This window comes from Eublepharis macularius, chromosome 11 (genome assembly GCF_028583425.1).
Source record: "Eublepharis macularius isolate TG4126 chromosome 11, MPM_Emac_v1.0, whole genome shotgun sequence".
NCBI classification, from domain to species: Eukaryota; Metazoa; Chordata; class Lepidosauria; order Squamata; family Eublepharidae; genus Eublepharis; species Eublepharis macularius.
In genome coordinates, this window is record NC_072800.1 from 38,152,788 (window position 1) to 38,165,802 (window position 13,015).

Below are 13,015 nucleotides of genomic sequence, written 5' to 3' on the forward strand. Positions count from 1 at the left end.
GCTGAGACCACCCAAACTCTTTTCTTTTTTGCTTCTCCCTGTGGGCTTGAAATAATTTAACCATTAAATATTAGGACGATCCTCACAGGTTATCAAAGCTGCTAGCAATTATCAGTTTTCCAATGTATTTACAGCTGCAGATTGACCAGCATCTTACGGAAAATATTATTACTATATACTGAAATATTGTAGTTGCACAAATAATCTAATTGGACATTTTCCCCATGCCATGATTAAACGTGGTAATTGCTGATTGGATGTACTCAGAACCACTCCAGTTGGCAAATGCATTGTGAACCTTGAGAAAAAAATTACAATGGAAAGGGTTCCCCTCCATTTTAAAATTAAATTAACTCTTATAAAATCAGATGCTTTTGCTTCAAATATTAAGTAACCCCTTTTACTAATTCTATAACAACGAAATAATTTATCAGGAATTATATTAACATTTTGGGAAGGAAATTTACGTAATAATAGAGACAATTAATGAAAGATTTTTTTAAAAAACACTATGAAAATTATAACCCTTTTGGCACTATCAATGAACACCTATGGGTGCTGAAGATACAATACAAATAAAGTTTGGGCTGTGTTTCCCTTTGATTTCAATAGGAAGTGGATTAGACCCTTTCACTGGCAGCAGTGATGGCCATTTACAGCTCATTAAACCATATTAGAAATGTAACGTTTGTTAAACATATTTGTATCTTGTCTATCAATTGATACGCTCCACTGGGCAACTGACAATTCAAATGCCCATTCACCACCTTCTTTTGGTTAAATGTTTTCTGCTAGAAGTCCCCTAATCCTGGAAGGTGCATAACTTGTGTATGTTCCATGGAAATCCTTGGATTAGTTTGCCAAAGGAAGAGCATGGGGCACCTTATCCAGCAAGGTTGAGGAACGTATGGCAAGCCACGCTGCTCATCCAAACCATTGGTAGCAAATTGGCTGTTTGATGATTTTTTTATAAGAAAGATGTACAATTCTGGAGTTTTCTACTGGGTTTACGAAGATGAGCATGTGACTGATTTTGTGGACTGTTCTCTCAAAGTCAAAAGAGTTTGTCTATAGCCATAGGCCGTCACAATTCACCAAACATTGACTAATAAACAATTAAGTCCCTTATCACAGTTTATATAGATTACTAAAATTAATTAAAACAATACAGTATGCCAAACTATCCCCAGGGGTCACGAAACAGCCTCATTCAGTACCACCTTAGATCTTATCTTTTTGGCTGTGAGTGCAAACTGAGAGACTCTATAGGACACATTATTATCAGTGTCAGATAACAAAAACACAATCTTCTCCATTTCAGAGTATGTGTTTGTCACTGATAGGATTCTAGCCAAAAATTTAGCTCTGGGTACACTATATAATGGACAATAAAGTAGGTAGTGGGAAAGGTTCTCCACTGTAGGCAATCCACAAATGCAGGTGCGATGTTCCATAGGGGTGTGAGAATAACGCCCTGCCAAAAGAGCTGACTGCATCATCTGGAAGCGCAGAGCAGTGAAAGACACTCTGAGGTTGTAATGAGAAATACTGGCTAGGTAGGGAGATCTTGAATGGTCAAATTTGATTAGTTTATACCAAGGAGCTGCCTTAGATTTTGATATTGATAGCTGATCCATCACTGCATCTGACTTATAGATCCACTCCTTAAGTGGGAGGTTGTTGGCTGAGACCCCTAACAGGTTATCTGGGATGGTATACCTTTGGCAAATGGTGGACAGAAAGCCAGGGCGTGTGGGGTCTTTGGATAGTAAGTAATTTACTGATTGGCAACTTAAGGAGTCAGAACTGGAAAATTTGATCCTTTTCCAGTATTTTAAAACTGCAAGGTGTACCTGCGCCCTAAGGGAAGGGAGTCCTGTTTCGGCCCTCATCAGGGCGGCAGGAGCACCTTTGGGTAAAGCCAAAATCCGTCTCAAGAACTGGTTTTAATTACCTCAAGGCTGGTTAGAACTTCCTTCCAACCCCACACTTCAGCTCCATATAGGAGGTGAGGGACTACCTTGCTCTTAAATAATTTCAGTGCTGGATCTATCAGTCGACAGCCGCTTTGTATAAAAGAAATGTATGATTGACCCTACAATCCTTGATGCTGAGGATTTAACTGACGCAAGATGTATCTTCCAATTCAGAGTCTCTTTAAAGGTTACCCCTAGTTATTTAAAGGAGCTGCATTGTTGGATTGGGTTGCCAAGGATGCTCCAGTGCTCCAGTGGGAGATTTTTGGCTTTCTCCTGAAAACCATTACTTTTGTCTTTGTGTAGTTGACATTGAGAGCTTCTTCGTTACAATAATGGCCTAACTGGTCTAAGAGTCTCCTCAAGCCGATCTTGGTCAGGGAGGTTATGACCATGTCATCTGCGTAAAGGAGAGCTGGGCACAGTGGCGCGTGCCTATAATCCCAGTCTAAGCACGGGAGGCTGAGGCCAGCGGATCACCTGAGCTCGGGAGTTCGGGACTGCAGCAGCGTAATGTCAGTAGACGATTGTTTCTGTATCTGTGACTGTTCTTGTATGTTTCGGGATTTGAAATTGTGGTACTTTATTAAGCTGTGATTATTTTATGAATTTTGAGGTTTTAAAGAAGCATGATATAATACAAAATAAATTTTTTAATTGAAAGGTAAACAGCTCATGAAACTTAAAGGCAGTTAATACACATTCAAAGTACAAAAAAGGCCTCAGCAGAGAAGTCAACTCCAGTAACCAATCAGATAATATTGACAGCAATAGCAAAGGAAAAAAACCAGCAATCCTTAACCAGTAAAACTAGCCAAGAGCCCCCAAAGCTCTCACTGGATGCACCTACACATCACTGGATGTTGTGCTATAGCAATCATTGGTAACTGGATCTTCCTCTGTGGCAAGACAAGCCAGAAAGTAAATGATTGCAATATCCATTTATATGTGGGTGCAACCAAAAAATGTGTGGCTTTGACCTAGTATATTAAAACAAACCATCATGGAATGAGGTGCATAACTAGCTTCTGCACATGCATGCTTCTAGTAAGAAGGGGGAGATGTTGGGAAGAGCCTGCTAGCAGCAACTGAGCATCACCTAGGCTGACTTGGTTTCCTTCTCTGTCCACAAGTATTTAAGCCCAGGCATGGCCAGATGCATGAACCCTTGGGAACAAGACGAAGGGCAAGGGCCCGAGTTCTGTTTGTCCTTGGCTGAGTTCCAAAGGATTCTTGGCCCTCTGTCCTTAGTCTGTAGCTTGCAGTTTGGACCCTACAGTAGCCAGCCCAGCAAATAAGAAGCCACCCAGGATATGTCTGTTTTTTATTAGTTTAAATTATATTGCTTAAGTTGGTTGATCTAGAAATTTTGGTAAACCATACTGGATCCCTTGGAGGAGAAAAGCTGCATAGAAGTGCCCAAATAAATAAGGGTTGGAATGAGGGTTTTATATCTCTTCCAAGAACCTTTTGTATGACCACTTGGAGATAGATGTGAACAGAAGCCTCTTTCCAATCACTGATTGTTTGCCTTAAGGCAACCATTAAGTTTCAGAATCACAGAACTGGAAGGAGTCTTACAAACGATCTAGTCCAACCCCCTGCCCAATGCAGGAACAGTATTGAACAGAAGTTTAATAACTAAGGAGCAAATTAATCAAAAATTATGAAGGCAAGGCTTTCACAAAGTGCCTCTCCTCACTTCCAGTTCCCCTATATATATTGTGTTCTTTTTGTAGGTAGATGGTATTGACAATACCATGTTGTGATTAATACCTACCTGCTGAAAATTAATACCACTTAGAATATTTCATTATGAAGCTGATTCCAAAACAAGAAGAAGAAACAAATATTGTCAATTTAATGAAAGTATGGTGTACAGCTCACAGTGCATGTAATTTCTTCATTACTTCTGGCTGTCAATTAACATAGTCATTAAGACAGAATTCATACGAGAAACATGGCAAAAATAGAATTATAAATGTACGTAGATTGTTCAGCGTTTCATTTAATCTGATCCTGCAAAATAATTACCAATAAAGTTTGTGGCTTTGCGTGCAAATAAGGGTGCTGGAGGAGCTACTATAAATCCATTCACATAATATAGTAATTGCGTGGAATCATATATAGAAGAGAAATAGCACCCAAAACATTTAAAAATTCTTTTCAAAATGTATACTCTGCGTAATCATACACACTGAGGCAACTTTCAACAATAAACCATAGAGATTAATTAAAATACAAATTCCTTGCATGCCAATTAAAAATAATTAAAATTGAAGCTCAAGTCCTCAAGCAAAGACACTGCATACGAACACTATGCCCACAGTATTGAGTTCAGTAACAGTTTGACAACCTAGTCTTCTTGCATCCATTTCCAATTTGAGACCCATAAGCACACCTGTTTGGGAAAGAATTTTCCACCATAACAAAGCAAGCACAGAGAAGGCCCTGTAGTTTGCATACTCACCTCCTCTGAAGGCAGAACTTCGAAAGTCAATGATTGAAATGCAAACTAAAGCATCATACACGACAGTATTCACTTTTAGGTAAGGGGGTAGGCTTTTCCTCAAATGGGCGTGAGAGAGAAAAAAACTAGCCATCTATTTGCTTGGGAAACCGTAGCCTTGACCAGAGTAAGGAAAACACTAGCCCTGTTCACAAGTTAAAGTGAACACTTCTACAATCCATGTACAATGATTTTTTAAATACGTGCATTTAGTAATTCTCATGTTATGTTCAAAACGTGCAGCTGAATGTTTGATTTAAGGCCCATATTTATTCAGGAAATAGTTCCTGGTTTCCATTGCAAAATGAACATACGTTGGCTATTCCTTAGAAACCAAAGTTGTAATTTTTTTAAAAAACGAAAAATTGCTGACTGGCCGACAGCCATCCCCCACATGTCCTCTCCTGCAATCTCCTTCTGGTTGCCAGGCCAAACAGAATGCATGCATATACACACACAGGATGTACATGTGTCATGTGTTCACTGTAACATGTGAACAGGGCTACTGTCACCACTGCAAAGGTCACATTCACAAAGTGAGTGTGCGGGGGGTGGAAGCTGCATTTAGAGATCTCTCTTACCCAGGAGTGCAATGCTACAGGCTGAACTGGATTCTGGAAGAAGGGAGCCAACAGATGAGAGGAACACAGGCCATGCATTGCCTCACTCAAGTGGAAATGGCTGCTCCAAGTACCTAAGAATGCTGTTTAAATGTGCATTGTAAAAGTTCTCAACTCGTCCTTGAGAAAAATAGTGTCTGTTTTACAAGTTACTGCAGTTCAATCTTCACTCTATCCCAGGAGATTGGTGGAGAACAGGTCTAACTCACATTTTTAGCCTTCCTCCTAGGAGTTTGTAACGGTGTACATGGTTCTGTCATACCTGTTTTGTCCTCTAAACAGCTCTGTGAAATACTGTGGGAGCATCATGGGTTTCCTCTTCCTGACATTCTAATTTAGAGTGAATGTGGTCTATGGTTAGAGTGCAGGAAAATGATTGGGAGACCCAGATTCAAATCCTTGGGCCAGTCACACATTCTCAGCCTAACCTATGTCACGATGTTGTTGTGAGGATGATGTGGAGGAGAGAAGAATATTATGAGCCACTTTTGAGTCCCCATTCAGGAGAAAGTTAGGATAAGTTAAATAAGTAATCACTATACCACAATGATATTTAAATGGAAACTGATAATTTTGTGCCCACTATTAGATTCTGTGGGATTAACTAGTACAGAATCACAGAACACGCAGAGCTTTGCAATGGAGTCAATAAAAATCCATGACCATTTCTCTCATCTGTACTGAGGCAAGGGAGAAGTTTTTATCCCATTTCAATTAAGTTTTCAAACTTCTTTATACCACTGAGTCTTACTTGCTTTGTATTATAAAACAGAGATAAAAAACACTATGACTGACATGCTAATTAAAAGCAACTAGCAGAAAGGTTTGGAATTCACCAATAGGACAACAAAGGCGTGTAACTGTGTTAATTAGAAAGTATGCAAAGTGAAGCTGCCTTCTTTTCAAGGCCAAAAGAGTTTACAGGATTGCTCCCAAGCAGTGACTTAATACACTTAGTTCATTGCTGCAAACCTTACTTGTGATGCCAAAGTATTGACAGTAATCCACTCTAATCAGCTACCACCAGATATGTACCTCTGAAAAACGCACAATGATTTTCAAATATGCCTATAAATATATATCTGCCAACATACCACCCTTCTTATAGAAGGGATTAGCTGCATTATCTGAGAACCAAAAAGGTAAAATCAACCCTAAACAAATCCATAAAACACAGTTGGAGCAGAGTAGAAAGATTTTAAATAAATAAATGGAAGATATGCAGGACACACTCACAGATAGCAATAGTGTGTCCTGCATATCTTCCATTTATTTATTTAAAATCTTTCTACTCTGCCTTATCTCCTTAGACTCAAGGAAGGCTTCTTAGGGAGGGGTCACCAAGAATAGGGTACGTGATGGGAAGCCATTTGCAATCTTCTCCAGTTTCTCTCCCCACCCCAGTTCAACATGTGAAAGAGTTTAGAAACATGAAATTAGCCACAAGTAAGCTGATGACACCAAAAACTTTTTTACCTGATTGCCAAGGAGTAGCGTTGTTAGGCCAGAGTAGCAAAATATAAAAGTCCAGTGGCACCTTAAACACTAGCAATGTTTATTTCAGGTAGGTAGCTGTGTTGGTCTGCAGTAGAACAGCAAGGTATCTGAAGAAAGGAGCTTTGACTCTCAAAAGCTTATACCCTGGGATTCTTGTTGGATCTCTAAAGTGCCACTGGACTCAAATCCTGCTGAACGTTTATTTCAATATGAGTTTTTGAGAATCGCCACTCAGTGCTTCAGACACCACTCAGTATAAGCTTTCGTTACTCACAAAAGCTGATATTGAAATAAATGTTGTTAGTTTTTAAGGTGCCACTGGAGTTGTCTTATCTTGTTTACCAGAGCCTCATGTTGCACTTTCCATGTCTACACACACCTGTAGAGAGGTCAATGACACCCAGTCCAAACAAGATTAACACAAATTGGAAGACCTTGTGATCTCAAGAAAGGGGTGGGGAAGGATTGCCAATCCTTTTGTCGGCAGGTCTTAACCATTTTACATAATCACTCAACTGGACCCCAAAGTCTACCAAGGACACATTGCTGCATCCAAATCCCATCTCATTTACACCTTTGTAATCACTGGAGATTTCAATTTAGAAAGTAATTAATCAAAACCCAGTCAATAACAAAAATGTCCTATCACTGCAACTCATCCAAACAGAGTAGTTGGTAATATCAGGAAATATTGAGAGCTGCCCATCTGAGGGGTGGCGACACAGTGGCAGAATATCTGCTTTGCATGCAGAAGGTCCCAGTTTCAATTGCTGGCATCTCCGGTTGCACGTTCAGGTCGCAGGCAATATAAAAGACCTCGACCCAAGACCCTGGACAGCTGCTGCCTGTCAGAGTAGACAATACTGATTTTGGTAGACCAATGGTCTGACTCGGTATAAGGCACTCCAGGTGTTTGACATACTCGATGCCAGGCAGGCTGGCTTAGGAGATATTTTGTGGTTTTCTTGCTGCTGCCTCAACGGCTGGTTCAGTGCAGCACAACAAAGCTTCCACATGGCTTCTGAGCCCCAGTAAGTGGTAATTGACAATCACTATAAGAATTTGTCAATTGCTGGTTTTTTAAAAAGACTCAAAGCTCTCAGGTGGTGATGTGGAGGAAAATGACTTCCATTGGGAAGTGGAACAGGGAAATGACACTGACTGCGAAAAATCTGGGCTTGCCTATCCCCATAGCTGAGCTTGTCATGGAGTCCGGCTGGGGCCAAGCGCTGTTCCTGAGCTGCTCTGTGCCTCCACCACTGAAAATGTATCTACTGTATTGTCTGTTGTTACTGCCAAAACTGCGGATGCTGCAGGAGATGACCATGTTTTTGAATCCACTAATAGCTTACCATCCCAGAGTGAGGCAGCTGCTGTTCAGCTGGTCGTTGGGATCAGCCAGTGGGTCAAGATGAGATCAAATGAAAAAAAGGATTTTGGGCACACTGGGCTACATGTTGTGGCTTACCATGATGGTGATCATCATTGCCATTGGAGTAGGGATTGTCGTAGGCTACACCTGCATCTCTATAAGACCTCTACATTTCCTACTCACCCTTTCATCAATCATAGTATCCTCTCAGCTTGTTCGATGGAACTGGGCCTTCTATGTATACAATCAAGGGTCATAATGTGATCACATCTCTATGGGTTTGGCAACCTCTTTGAGACAAACCATCCTTGGATTGTGTTTCTCTCCTTTACCTCTTTCTGCCGCTAAAAAGTCTACCGTGATCCCTATGAAAGAGCCTTGAAAGCTGGCATGATTGCCAAGGTATTGTTAATTTATTGTAGCATCAGCTTGTCTGCTCTGGAAACGGAGCCGTCTGTAGACTCCCCTACACAGATGCCTCTGTTTCAAAAGGGACCGATATGTGTGTGTGTGTGTGCAAATTCCTCATGGCTGAAACAGACAGCTGGAAGGAACCATAGTCAACCTTGACAATGTTTAAATACAATTTACCCATCTGGATGCTCAGGCTCCTCCTGAGCTTTAAGGGACACAGCTTTGAAATATCCCTGGAACAACATATCTGAAAAGTTGCCACCTTTGTTTGAACAGTTGGAATGAAATTCATTGTGGAAGCAATGTTATCATTATTCTCTGTTTGTGCATGTGTGGATGGAATGGATAAGATCTTTTAATTAAATCATGATTCTGCTTAATCTAAAACATTTTATTTATACAGAAAATATTGTAAGTGCTTGAAACATTTGGAAAAGCAAGATTATATGTCCACATTCCTATTTTCATACATGGGGTACAGTGGAAGTGTTCTGTGGAGGAATTAACATTTTCCCTTTACATATAATAGTACAAAAAGTTGGAATTGTCAGAAGCTATTGGATTCTCTTGCCCTTTGCCACTTCATGAAAAATATCAAGCACAAACAATCCCCCGAGTGAAGGTCCAGGGTATACCACAAATTTAAACCAGTTTCAAACTTGCCAGACTTTCACAGCTGTCTAACTAAGGAACTTTGAGAATTACAGTTCTATGAAAAGAAATTTTAGTTTTTTAAAAAGTCTCATAGAACTATGATTGCCAAAGTTCTCTAGGGAAGACATGACACTTAAAACAAGTTTTGAAATTATTGGTCCAGATTTTAACAGTGAAATAGTAAGAAGAGTTTACTCCAGTCTAAGTTCATCAAAATCAATGGGCTTAGACTGGAGTAACTCGGTTTAGGATTTTACTGTAAGTATACATACTCCCCACTTTCCAGTTGGTTGTAGTTTCTTTTTCCTATGCAGTTATTTTCCAAGGTGCTACCTTGAGAAACCACCACTAGAGGTCAGAAGATCCTAGCTCTGTTTAGCAACGTTATCTCAATATAATCCCACTTTGCCAGTAAGCTCCACAGTTTTATCAGTCTGTTGCTATTAAAAAGACAGCATGGTTGGAATTTCATTTCGACTGTTGATCTCCTGCTCTCTTAATGCTTAAATATTTCTTTTTAATATAAAAGCAAAAGCAAAAAGCTTTTTTTTAAAAAATAAATATTTTTCATCATAAATTTTAACTCCTATGTGAATATACATTTTTCCTTAATGGCTATACAAAGCAACAGTTCCTAGGGGGAAAAAATCAGTGTCCTGTTTGATAAAAAGATTTAGGATTGCACTTGGATATAAATCTTTTAACTTTGCAGGATTGTTTCTGGGGCTGAGCAGTTGAGTTACGTGTCAGTAACAAATTCCTTGTTTTGAAAAGGGGGAGGGGGGGAGAAGCACAGAAGGCACTCCACGACAAATTCTCTACTCCTCAAAGATGATGTGAGCTCCAGAGTCCCTGATGATCTAGCAGGGGAGCACTGACTGTCAAAATTCCACCAGTTAAAATTCCTTGAGAGGCCAGCTCCAAATCTAAATATTTTGGAAGACTAAAAGAATGTAAGCCATGCCCTGTGGGGATCAAGTTAAGGAATGTACTCATATTGCCAGCAGTTCTGAATGACTGCAGGCTGAGGAGACCAGGATTCAAGTTAGAGGAGAATGAAACATGCCTGTAATGTGTAGCAAATCTTTTCCATGGCGTCCTGTGCTGTCCCCTTTCTAATGCACTGGGCATGAAGGCGAGTGTGAACATAACAGGCTCAAGAAACTAGACATGATGTTACTGACCCCAGAAAAGAGGGAGGGAAGGAGAAGTCCCACTTGGTGTCAGCAAGCACAACAAATGCAAAACATCTGTTTCACTTCTAATTGGCCCTGCCTGATTTCATAGAGCAGGGAAGCCTCCCTCCTCCCCCCTCGGGAGGCATGGCTGGCATGAAGTGCAGGCTCAAAGACAGACAGAAGGAATTAAGAATCCTCTCTGCAGGCACAAAAAGTACATCCCCCCAAACGCTAAATTCCATGAGATTTTGAAGAAAAGTAGACCAACAACGGTCATCTGAATGTGCACAATCTGGACGTTCAAGAACCAGCTGAAACATCATTGCATAGTTTGAACAAATGTGGTAAGAAGGGCTCTAGCACAGCCAAAACCACCCCTATCACTTGCCTCTCAGCTACACAAAAGGAGTGCAGCCATGTACAGTATTCATTGTTTAGCAGCACCTTCCCACTGTTCTTATGGGTTGGGTGAGGCAACGTAAGGCACTGTTGCTGCCAGCGTCTTAGCAGATATCCCTTTGTGGGATTTCTCTTACCTATTGTTAGCTTCATGGAAGGCTCCTTGCAGAGCTTTGCTGACTTTGTGTGTATAAATTGCTTTCCATATTTATATACAGGTATTGGTAAAGTGCAAATATTATTGGCATTTTGTACAATCTTGTTTTAGTGAGGAAGTGCCAATATAGCTTCTCCTATGACAAGGTCAAGGCACCCACTGCTATGGCATAGCACGTCCCATCACGGCTTCCCATAATATAAGAACTTTTCTTGGGAGTGGCAGCAAAGGAAGAGACGGGATTTCTCGCTGTCACAGGAAGCACAGCCAAGACAAAGGATCAGGGACTCCTCCTGTTGTGAACTTACGCACAAAGCCAAGACCAGTTCCTCTCTTTTGTGCAAGTTTGTGTCTGTTGTTACTTGGCACTGTTCACAGAACTGTCCTCGGGGATTTTCTCTTCTGAGCTGCTTCTTCCCGAAAGCCTGTCCTGGTATTCGAGATCATTGAACCGCTCTGCTACACACTGTGCAGTGAGACGGGCCTCAGGATCATGGTCCCAGCATTCTACAAGAGTCTCACAGACCTTCTGGATGCCCTAAAATACACAAAGAAGGTGATGGAAGATTTGAGAGTCACCGCACTCAGCAAGTGCAACCAAAAAAAGGTGGGAGGATTAATTAGAAGTTCCCAAGAAGCATATATTTGCTCATGTAAGGTAGGTTTTACTGTGCAAAAAAACCCAATAGTATCATTTGGGAAAATAAAAAATATAAAATTTACACCATGTGTGCTTAGCTGCTAATGAGAAGCACAGCTTACGATGGATGGCAATAACTTCACACAGCCACCTTTTTATGTCACAGAAAAAGAGTACACATCAAAGGCTTGATTACTCTTGTTTTACAGGCAAAGCATGGAGATTCTTGATAGAAAGCAGCTTCCGATGAACTGTCGTTGGTTTCTACCATAAGAATTTGAAGCACACATTAAGAGTGTTGGTCATATTGAAAAAAGATGAGAGGTAGAAATTATGTGGACAGGATCAAATTAAAAAGTGCCTAATAACGTATGTGTATGCATGTAAAGAAATGGTCTGCTTCCCAATTACAGAGAGACAAAAAGAACTAAGAGGCATACACATCTGGGATGTTGAAAGACACATTCCAAAAGGCAAAGGTTTTTTTTTTTAAAGCAATGCCACCATTTATGTAGAATGTCCGTCCCAATGAGTAGCAATTGTGAGGCATGATAGGAAATATTAACTCTGATACCCTGTCATGAGCTGAGGGAATACCTGGTGACGTTTGGAGCACACTTAATAGCATCAGCATGCCACAATGAGGTTTCTATTGTGGGTACACTATTCTATGTAACAGCCCTGTTTGAGAGTGAATAGAATACAGGTCTTACTCATACATGCAGCTGTTGGACCGTACTCAAGCATTTTAATTCATTAAATGTTAACTCTGTTTGGCCTTCCTCCTCCAACAGCAGAAATTACCTATCTAAACTCAGCTAATATCAGGCAACAGAATGGTTTTATCCTTGGTCACAAAAAGTGAAACAGAGTTTACAAAGTATTTTCTTCCAGCAAAACGCCCCCAAAAACTTCAGTTCAAAGCACTGCATGACTTACATAATCTACCTAATGGGTGATGTTGACAGATGTCAACAGTACAACAATATTGTAAGTATACAAATAATATTCATTTTCTGTTGGCATTGAAATTACCAACATTAAAGTTAAATATTAAACATTAACTTGAAACCAGTAGTGCAACAAATCTCATTACAAAGTGAAACAGGGGGTGGGAGAAGAAGCAGCACTGGGTAAAATCCATTTCAGAATTTAGCATTATGAATAATAGGTTCATTACAAAAACAACTGCAGAGGAAGTGAATGAATATGGAACAGCTAATAAAGCCTAAGCATCAGCTGAAGATTTTGCAGAAGTACTGGGTATTCAGGGGCAATTAGCAAATCCTGGTCATTTCATTCCATCATTTTGACTACTGTTTGACTAGTCCAGTCACTAAATTGTGGCGAAGGGTCACTCACAAGATGCCTATGGTATGTTCAGCAGCTCCAGCACAATCAAATTTAGAAAGTTTAATTGCAGTAATGCATTCACAAAGGAACTAATGTTATTATACCAACTTGAAAGTACAAAGCTCAGACAGAAATACATATTGCAGGGAGGTACCAGGGAGAGCAGACATGGAACAATGGTTTAGTTGTGTCACCCTGAGCCGTTGGGACTACCCAATGCAAAGCAACAGCCATGTCACACAGGCC

At 40.3% G+C, this 13,015-nt stretch overlaps 1 protein-coding gene across 1 annotated transcript in view; it reads right to left on the reverse strand.

Annotated features, from left to right (window-relative positions):
• Positions 1-8,764: 8,764 nt before the first annotated feature.
• Positions 8,765-13,015, reverse strand: part of TGFBR2 (transforming growth factor beta receptor 2) — a 59,268-nt gene continuing 55,017 nt past the window's right edge. Inside the window, exon 7 of the mRNA XM_054991502.1 lies at positions 8,765-11,314. Within this exon, the coding sequence (XP_054847477.1) occupies positions 11,135-11,314 (180 nt within the window). The 3' untranslated portion in view covers positions 8,765-11,134. The remainder of the gene's footprint in view (positions 11,315-13,015) is intronic.